Source organism: Myotis brandtii, unplaced genomic scaffold, assembly GCF_000412655.1.
Source record: "Myotis brandtii unplaced genomic scaffold, ASM41265v1 scaffold470, whole genome shotgun sequence".
NCBI lineage: Eukaryota > Metazoa > Chordata > Mammalia > Chiroptera > Vespertilionidae > Myotis > Myotis brandtii.
This window is the reverse complement of record NW_005367953.1, coordinates 50,343-59,966: the sequence shown is the minus strand read 5'-3', so window position 1 is coordinate 59,966 and position 9,624 is coordinate 50,343. Positions and strand designations below refer to the sequence as shown.

Here is a 9,624-nt window from a genome sequence, read left to right as displayed (position 1 = left end):
TGTACTATTTTTGCAACTACAGTGGAAGTGTGCTGGGTGGTGTGGAAGGAGAGGTCATCCCATGGAACCTGCTAAGTTATTTCAGGAGGCCCCTGGAATTGGAGCCAGCGTGCCACTGTACAATTTGGAATCACAAGACCTGGCTCCATGCCCTGGATTCATAGTTTAATTTCTTGGGAAAGACTCTCCTCCATCCTGAGCTTTTGTTTCCACATCTGTGAAGTGGGAATTAAAATAATACAACATTACTTATCTTACAGGGTTGTCATGAGGGTCAATTAAGAGAGACATGAAAGAACTTCTTAAACTGTACATTGAGGTAATATATTAATTCTACTTTTCCTCAGGATCATCTTCCAACCTTTCATGTTTGTCCTTTATAAATATTCCAGCTTACAGCCCCTTCTTCCTACCTGTCTGTAGGGCTCTATTATCTCAGAGATTCCAGGGGTATGCCACATTCTGCACACAGTTAGTTGTCTTTCTCCCTCCACTGGGAGGATGCTCTCAAGGATGGGGACTATATGGCTTGTAGCCCACAGCCTGATGATATAATTACACATAACATTCACACACTTGGCCTTGAATCAATACACAGACAGATAAATGTATTCATACAGTACACTTTCCAGTGGGAGCTATGGAATTTAACAGGTGCCTCCTGGAGCAAAATTTAACTCTAAGATGACAAACTGTGATGGTAGAAATTTCAGGCTGCATGACAAGCTTCCAAATAAATAAAAGGAAGTGGATGAGATAGTTGGGACTTTCCGCATTTTACCAATGAGACATCCACTTACTCAGACCAGTTTTATGCAACCTTGGAGAATTTCTGGCTAGGCAGCGGTTCCCAACCTGTGGGTCGCGACCCCTTTGGAGGTCGAACGACCCTTTCACAGGGGTCGCCTAAATACATCCTGCATATTAGATATTTACATTACGATTCATAACAGTAGCAACATTACAGTTATGAAGTAGCAACGAAAATAATTTTATGGTTGGGGGTCACTACAACATGAAGAACTGTATTAAAGGGTTGCGGCATTAGGAAGGTTGAGAACCACTGGGCTAGAGGGACCTAAAGAATTGGTGACAGACGAGTATCACTTTCTGCAGAAGGGCTGAAAGTGAGAAAGGATAAAGAGAGAAGGAAGTGCACAAACACAGCTTAAATGTCTCCTGCTTCTTTGATTTTTGGGAACCTTTAAGGTTTTGTTGTTGACATACTTCTTGGTTTCTCAGGCCAAGCAGACACAGAACATGGGTCTGAGTGATGATAAGGAGCAAGTGGAATTTACAGATGCACAGTACTTGCATCTCTCCCATCAGGTGACATGGACTAGTATTACAAGCTGTCTCCTATCAGCTCCTCAGTGCCCATAAAAAAAAATCCCCCACTGCTCAAAGCAGGAAGCCATCTGCTCTAACCTTCTTTGTCCCAGAAAAAAAGCTCATTCATCTCTTTGAAGTCTTGCATGCTATGTGTGCTGCCCATAGTGTGACATTTTGTCATGTCAGTGTTGGCTAAGGTATGACATTTGTCATGTCAGTGGTGGCCATCTGGCTGCTGTTCTCCTCTTCACACCCATTGGTCTTGGACTTGTGGTCTTTCAGAGAGAGAGGGAGCCATTCTTTGGTCATGAATTTGTCTAACTCCCTGTCTACTGCAGGACCCTCTCGGGGGAGGGGGTGGACAGACAGCAGGATGAATTGATAAGCTTGGTGTAGCCATCACCATCTCATCCATGTCCTGCTTTTCCTTTGGGAGCTCCTCATCAACAAAATTCTGATGGATCAGCCTGAATGTGCAATAATAATGGCGGAGGCACAGCCAGGCCCTCTTGTTGTATTAACCATCTAGTAAGATGAGTGGTCACCAAAGGGCCACAGGGAAAGGACATGCAGAAGACCTAGCAATACCACTTCTACTAACTCAACTCTGCCAACATTTCTCAATACACACTATGCGTAAAGTGTTTTGCTAGGGACTGGTGATATAATGGTGATTAATACCAGACTGTGTCCTTCATAAGACCTCAATTTGATAAGGGAACTTGGTGTGGAGACCAACAATGGTGCCAGAGGATAGAGGACAATAATAGAATTGTCTGCAGAGACTAGAAGTTACCAAGAGGAAGAAGTGATTGTATCTGTTCAGGGACGTTGGCTATGAAGACTTTAACAGAGCAGAATTTGTCTGAGCTAGGTTTTGAAGGGTGAATAGGAGTCGTCAAGGGGGCACCGGGGAAGAAAACTGCATGGGTAAAGATCTGTAGACCTAGATCAGTGGTTCTCAACCTTCTGGCCCTTTAAATACAGTTCCTCATGTTGTGACCCAACCATAAAATTATTTTCGTTGCTACTTCATAACTGTAATGTTGCTACTGTTATGAATCGTAATGTAAATATCTGATATGCAGGATGGTCTTAGGCGACCCCTGTGAAAGGTCGTTCGACCCCCAAAGGGGTCGAGACCCACAGGTTGGGAACCGCTGACCTAGTTTGTTTGAAGGATTTCAAGTATTTTTTAGTGCAGGCAGCCATGGAGTCCAGGGCAGTTTAAAGATTTAAGACCAGTGGCTTTACTTGAATTTTCTGTAACATTTGGGCTTACTGATAAAACGGAGTGAGTAGTTCATTGATTTCCCACAAAATATGAACTCAAGGGTGGTCAAAGTGGGAGTGTCCATGATGCTTTGCCAACTTTCAAGGTGGAGCAGGCATCTGCAGTTGGAGCACGGAGGGCCCTTTAAGTGCTTGCTGCTCTAGCCTTGCCCACTTTCTCAGCTGTAAACGTTCCAGTCGGGCTGAATCACAGCTGGGAGGGACGGGGAGGGGAGGGGCAGGAAGCTTCGCACGCACACACGCACGGGCTGGCTGGCAGAGCGTAACACACAAGGCTTGCTGACAGGAAAACTCAAGAGGAGAGAACCTTGAACAAAAGTGGCCATGGACCTGATACCAAGCTTTTCCACAGAAACCTGGGTTCTCCTGGCTACCAGCCTGGTGCTCCTCTATCTGTGAGTTACTGTCCAGGCTCATGGCCTCTGTAATCTTGGCCTTGGGGAGCTCATCAGGCCCCTCTCTGCCGTATCTGGTTTAAAGATCCAACCGGGGAAGTTGCTTAAACGGTGGGGGCTACAAACACCAAAGGGATTATTATTGCTCTCACCCTGATCTGTTGAAAGGGTAATTAATGTCCCATTTGCCTCCAACTCAATTTCTGTAGACCAGAGTGTTTGGGGACATTACTTGCTCCTGGGGGTGATTTTCTAATTGACAGTTTGGGTAGACCTAGCCAGTGGTCGGCAAACTCATTAGTCAACAGAGCCAAATATCAACAGTACAACGATTGAAATTTCTTTTGAGAGCCAAATTTTTTAAACTTAAACTATATAGGTAGGTACATTGTTATTAACTTAATTAGGGTATTCCTATGGCTTAGGCAGAGCCACACTCAAGGGGCCAAAGAGCCGCATGTGGCTCGCGAGCCACAGTTTGCCGACCACGGACCTAGACAGTATTGACCAGAATTCAGCTGAGGTAGATTAAAAACAACCGGCTTCTGTCCTTGTCTCTTTCCCAGCTCCAGGGGTCCTGGAAGCAGGAGGGAGTGGCCTGGGGTTTTGTCTCATTATCTTCACCTTTCCAGTTCAGTGTCTGCTGCTAGAGATGTGTACAAGGAATGGCCCTTGTGTCACTAGGTTTGTTCCTGCTTCCTCCCTCCCACTGCCTGGTATAGTTTACACCATGTACGAGGGTGCACCCCAGACTTCAGGGGGGCTGGAGACTTCCCCCCTTCTCTTCAGACTAGCTCTTTCCTCTATTCTGTCTCTCCCCTAAAATTCCCCTCCTAATACTCAATTCCCACACCTTGTAACTGGCAGAACTATTACCCCTAACTGAGAAAAGTTTAGAGCAGAAGGAATTTAGCAGAAATCTTGAAACTGTATTCTTTTCTTTCACCTTTTTCTTCTAGTCTTTGGGGAGGGTTGGCATCATTATAGAGATTTATTTCTCCCAATATGAAATCTGCTAACTGCCCGCAAAGGCACGAGCCCAAAAGCAAATTTGGGTTTAAAATTTTTCCCCATTAACTTACAGTGCAGGAGGATGAATCAAACCATCTAGCAGAGGAATTCATTTCAAGCATGAGATTCCTGGCATCATGAAACAGGTTGAGGGAGAAGTCATTTTGGACATGTGGGTAGGGAAGGACCGATCCCTCTATGTCCCATTTGACTTCTATCTCAATTTCTCTTTCATTAAGAGTAGGAAATCATGATGACATGAACATAGAAAATATATACTTTGTTTCAATTCTATGAAAGAAATATTATAAATAGAGTTTATTGTGGCAACATATTTTCTCTCTGATAACATTTTAAAATTAATTGATAATGTTTAATTTAATTCTATTTAATATTAGATTTGTTTTTTACTAAGACTATTTCCAGCATGTTCTTTCTGTAGGATAAAAGAGGCTGTTGGTTCAGGATTTATGTCCACAAAAGTGTGTAAATAACTTCACCCTACTAGAATAATGTCAGGAATATGAGTCCATTGTACAAATATATACTTCTATAACATAGATTATATATATGTTTTAAAATATACTTGCCTAACCAGTTATTTTAATCTCACAGTTCAGGTAAGCGAGATTGTGAGCCAGTGATGATAAGAGAGGCATTCTGGATGGAGTGGGAGAACATTTCCCCCAGATACTCCAGGTCTTGGGCCTGCAGTAGGTCATTAAGAAGGCAACAGTGTAGGCATCTCATCTGCTTGAAATCTGGGGACAGGGCACCATCGAAATCACACTGTGTGGTCTGTGTGGCAATGGGTCAGTCACTAGGTACTGGCACCACTGGATAAACAACACTGTAGCCTTAGAAGACACTGGTACAGCCATGAGTCAGTAGCTATAGAGTAGACGGTGCCCTCTTATGGGAACACGATGTAAGTGCAATAAAAATGATTGGTTTTATTGTTAGCCCCTTTCTTTGAACCCAAAGCAGCATTTCTCTACCAAAAAGATGGAAGTTGAAAAGAAACCAAGGAATTCACCCAGCCCACCCAATGCCTTGTTATGGGACCATGTGAGTTTAGACTCTAGACTAGATCACTCAGTGGGATCAATGTTGCTGACTCATTCAATTGCTTGGCCTCACTTGAGAGTTCATGTAACATGCTGAGAGTTCAGAAGCAGAAATGGGTTTAATTGATTTGCCATGACTGTCATGGCAAAGGAAGGGACTCGGGTGGGACTAACCAAGGGTACCCCAGGTTTTGAAGTGAGTGCACATAATTGCACCAACTTTCTGGAGGAAGGTATCCAAATACCTATTTGGGTTTGACTGAAGTACCTCTGCTGTCCTTCAGCACAGGTCCTTTTATGCAATGTTTTTTAGTTTTTTTTCATCCAATGTTATAGATTATTAAAATTGTACACAATGTTAGGCTGTCCTTCAGCACAGGTCCTTTTATGCAATGTTTTTTTTTCATCCAATGTTATATATTATTAAAATTGTACACAATGTTAGAAACCTATACTTTCTTAAAGGTTAACCTCCAAAGAAGAGGCAACAAGGTTTTAATTTGACTTTCTGGAACATTTCATGGGTACTTATTTTGTGTTGTATAGCACATCTTTCACTGTCAACAGGAAGGTACTGAAGTTTGGAAGGCCGCCTTTTAGCTGAAAGTGCTTATAGGGCATGTTGAACCATTATACAGAGCCTCCTTTCTAGCCATACTTTTCTAATTTGCCTCTATGAGGTGAGACTTGTAGGCCTAGCAACTTCATCCTTAAAATGGTTGCCAGCGGCCTCTTTCCTCAGCCTCTCTTCATCCTCCACTCTTCCATCTCTTAGTAATACTGGAGTGGGAAGGCTTGCAAGGATTCAGAACCCTCAGTTGTGAAACTCCACACATGACACATGAAAGATCAAATGCAGGCAGGCCTACCATAGTTAGCACCGGCCTCAATTTTGAGGTAGTTGACACAGAAGCAGTACACTAACTGCTTTCTGACTGGCCATCTTGATAAAATGAGTGAGCCTGGCGCTGTGCTTAGCAGGTGAGCATCACAGGGTGAAGAAACAAATGCAGTGAGGGGAAGAATGGCCTGGAAATTGAGCATTTACTCATAGGTTCCTTTATACAGTTTCATTCAGGAAACATAGGGATCAATCACCCTTCTCTAGACCTCAAGCCAATCAAATTGCCTGACAACAGAGACTTGGGTGTAGCTGAAAGGCACTCACATTTCTGTGATGCCAGTGAAAGCCCTGAACACAATTTTAATTCTATAGAAATAGCCTGCACTGTGGCTATTCTTAGGCCTCTTTATGATGATATATTTAAGAAGAATCAGAGCTTAAAACAGGGTCAGGGCATAGGGGGAAGAAAAAGCATAAATGTGACTGAGCAGACTGTAAGAACAATGTCTCAGTAGGCTTGCAGTAACTCTCAGTTACTGAGTGGATGAAGTTAAGCAAAATATCATCATTGGAGCAGAAATTATTTTCCCTTTTTCTACCTAGAATTAGAATCTCCAACATTATGAACAAACAAACTTACTAAATAGCCATGAGTGAATCTCCTGGAAAACATTCCAGCCTCAGCCTCTTAGGAGCACTCTCCTTTGGAAACATTTGTCAAGTATTCATTCTGGGATTGGGTCCATGGAAAGTTCAACTGATTTTATCTAATCACCATCACTTTCTCTGAATCTCACAGCGGAAGTGGGAAAGGAGGTGATGAGTGAATGTAATTATTGCTGTGGGAGTTGTTAACTACTTATCACCTACATGTTCATTCCCTACCTTGACTGTCCAGCCCCAGGACCTAATCCGTAATTCCTGTAACCTGGCTTTCTCTTTCACTGTATAGATATGGGACCTATACACATGGACTTTTTAAGAAACTGGGAATTCCTGGGCCGACACCCCTCCCTTTTGTGGGCACTGCCCTGGCCTACCGCCAGGTGAGTGCTGTTTGGCTTTCTTCTTTTGCTTCTTATGATTCCAAATCGCAGCTGAGTTCCCAAGTAAAAGGGCCTTGCTCAGGAGGAAGTTCTGAGGTCTCACACTTTCCAGAAAAGGCACCATAGGCCCCGCCCTGCGCAGGCCAGGTTTACCCCAGGCTCAGTGTCCGCTGTCAGGAGCCTCAGGGGTTGGCTCAGTGGGGCAGCAGAGCTCTCAGCTGATCCAGCTCGCGCCTTGTCCCAACTTGTGAGCATCGTGAGGAGCATTTTCTTTCTGCGAGGTGCAGGTTCCCAGGAAGACATAACCATACTTATGATTAAGAGAAAGCATGAAGGGATGCCTGGTAGTGCCCCATGAAGTCGGATGTGCTAGAGTCAGACTTTCCTGCTCACAGGATACGCTCTAGGTAGCCTTTTCTTGGTTCCTCTTGGATAGCTTTGAAACCTCAGAGCATTAGGCACCCAAGTAGTCACCATCGGTAATTTGCACATAAATACTTGAATTCTCTAGAGAACTGATAAATCCCGGCAGTTATTCCCATGGTTCTAACTCACCCTTTGCTCCCCATGACGTCTTTGGGGATTTGAGAGATGGAACAAGAGCTGTCTGCTTTACTTCTCTGCCCTCAAAGGAGGCACCCTATGGCTGAGTCTGAGAGGGAGTGGATATAACTAACTGAGGTAAGATGGTGTTTATCTATGGACTTCAGATATTTGCTCACTCAAAATTACTAGAAAGGAGATGTTTGGACAAAATTATTGAGCATTTACTTTATCTGAATAGAATGACCTCAGTGACACAAGGATTGTGAATTTTGGCAAAGTGTTTGTGGTTGATCTAGCCCTGATGCTTTGCCCAGGGCTTGACCCCTACATGGAAGGTTATGAGCTCATGTCCATAAAGCCAGCAGGCAGAGCCTTACATGCAAACTGCGTTCTGCATCAGATTTTGTTTCCTGTAGACCAGATTCTCAGATTCTAATTTTCCAAGCTGAGTTCTTCAGGGCCTCATTGAGTTAAAAAAATCCCATACGTTTTGCCTCTGAAAAGGCAATTTCCTTTCCACCTTTCCCAGTTCAACTCCTTGAAGATGCACCCCAAGACCCACATTGCTGGAACTTCCTTTGCATAGTTAAAACATAAAATATCACAACTGAAACTTAGCCACAAGATGTGTTTTTTAATTATAGAAGTGAAAGCACAGAGAAGGTATTTTAATTTGCTCTGTCCTTCTGGAGTGGTGACATCTCCCCATCTTTTCCGTGCTGAGCTGGAAAATTGGGGAGTGAGTCACTTTGTCATTCATTCAGTCACTCACTTCTCACTCAGCAAATATGCCTTCGATGTGTGTAAACCTGCTAGACTAAAAGAGGTCCCTGGTGTCTTAAACTTCTTAGTTCTGCTGGGATTCTAGAGAGGGCTCATGAGATAAATGAAAAGGATGCTTGACCAGGAGGTCAAAGAGTGTGCAGGTCACTCTTACTCTCCCTCAGCTTCATTTCTGGAGTGGCGATGGAGGTAATAATGCTGGGGTTATGAGATTTTAGAGGTAGAGTTCAGTACATTTAGGTTAATAATCTAATTTTGTTTCTCCTTGCAGGGTATATGGGATTTTGACATGGACTGTTTTAAAAAGTATGGAAACATGTGGGGGTGAGTATTTGGGAAACTCCCATTGGATAGACTTGCTGTTATGATGAGGGCCTCCCTGGTGTGGAGGACAATCTCAGCTCAAAGCCTATTGTAAAGCTTTTGGAGGCTTGTCCTCTAGGACCCCAGATGTCACCAGGTGTCCAGGCTGCATTCTGAATCAAGATGGGGAGTTGCAGGTTATCATACTCTCCTGACTTTGATGGCCTAGGGACTCCTGGCATCACTTTCTGTCCAGTGTCTCATTATTCCCCTCGTCTCTATTTTTCCTCCATTCGGTCTCCTTTAATTAACTTCAGACCCTTCTAATATATTTCGATCATAACTCTACATAATCCTCGTCTCTATTTTTCCTCCATTCGGTCTCCTTTAATTGCATGAAATGCATAACTTCAGACCCTTCTAATATATTTCGATCATAACCCTACATAATTGACTTTAAAAACATTATAAACCATAGTTTTATGTTATTTTAAAAATTTTTGTTCTTATTGATTTTAGAGAGAGAAAAGAAAGGAAAGGAATAGAGAGATAGAATATACAAGTATTGCTTTATCTACCCCATTCTACTGACTTTGAAGAGATAGAATATTTCCAAACCATACTGCTTCCTGGTGGGCTGATGGACTTAAGGATTTTGCAAAGTGGTTTCAGTCAGTTGATGAGAGAGAATGATTGGCTGGCTGCCTTCTGCACACCTCTTACTGGGATCAGGCCACAACTGGGCATGTGCCCTGACCGGAATCGAACCAACCAGCTCTTGGTGCATGGGTTGATGCTCAACCACTGAGCCACACCAGCTGGACCATAATTGACTATTAATAAAAGCCCAACTCTTTAATTTCAAATTTGGATTTGTTATATTCTTTTGAAAAAGCTATGGGTTTAGGTAAACAGAATGGGAAACCATATCTGCTTGGCTTTGTTTTTACTTCCTCCACAAGTTTAGAGTTTGGGTTTTAAAAAATGTTTAAGCCAAGACTTCT

General features: G+C 43.1%; 1 protein-coding gene across 1 annotated transcript in view; it reads left to right on the top strand.

The window, feature by feature from the left end:
- The first annotated feature begins 2,846 nt into the window (after positions 1-2,846).
- LOC102263738 (cytochrome P450 3A12) overlaps positions 2,847-9,624 on the top strand; it is a 44,010-nt gene continuing 37,232 nt past the window's right edge. Inside the window, exons 1-3 of the mRNA XM_014547328.1 lie at positions 2,847-3,020; positions 6,895-6,988; positions 8,589-8,641. Coding sequence (XP_014402814.1) covers positions 2,950-3,020; positions 6,895-6,988; positions 8,589-8,641 — 218 coding nt within the window. The 5' untranslated portion in view covers positions 2,847-2,949. The remainder of the gene's footprint in view (positions 3,021-6,894; positions 6,989-8,588; positions 8,642-9,624) is intronic.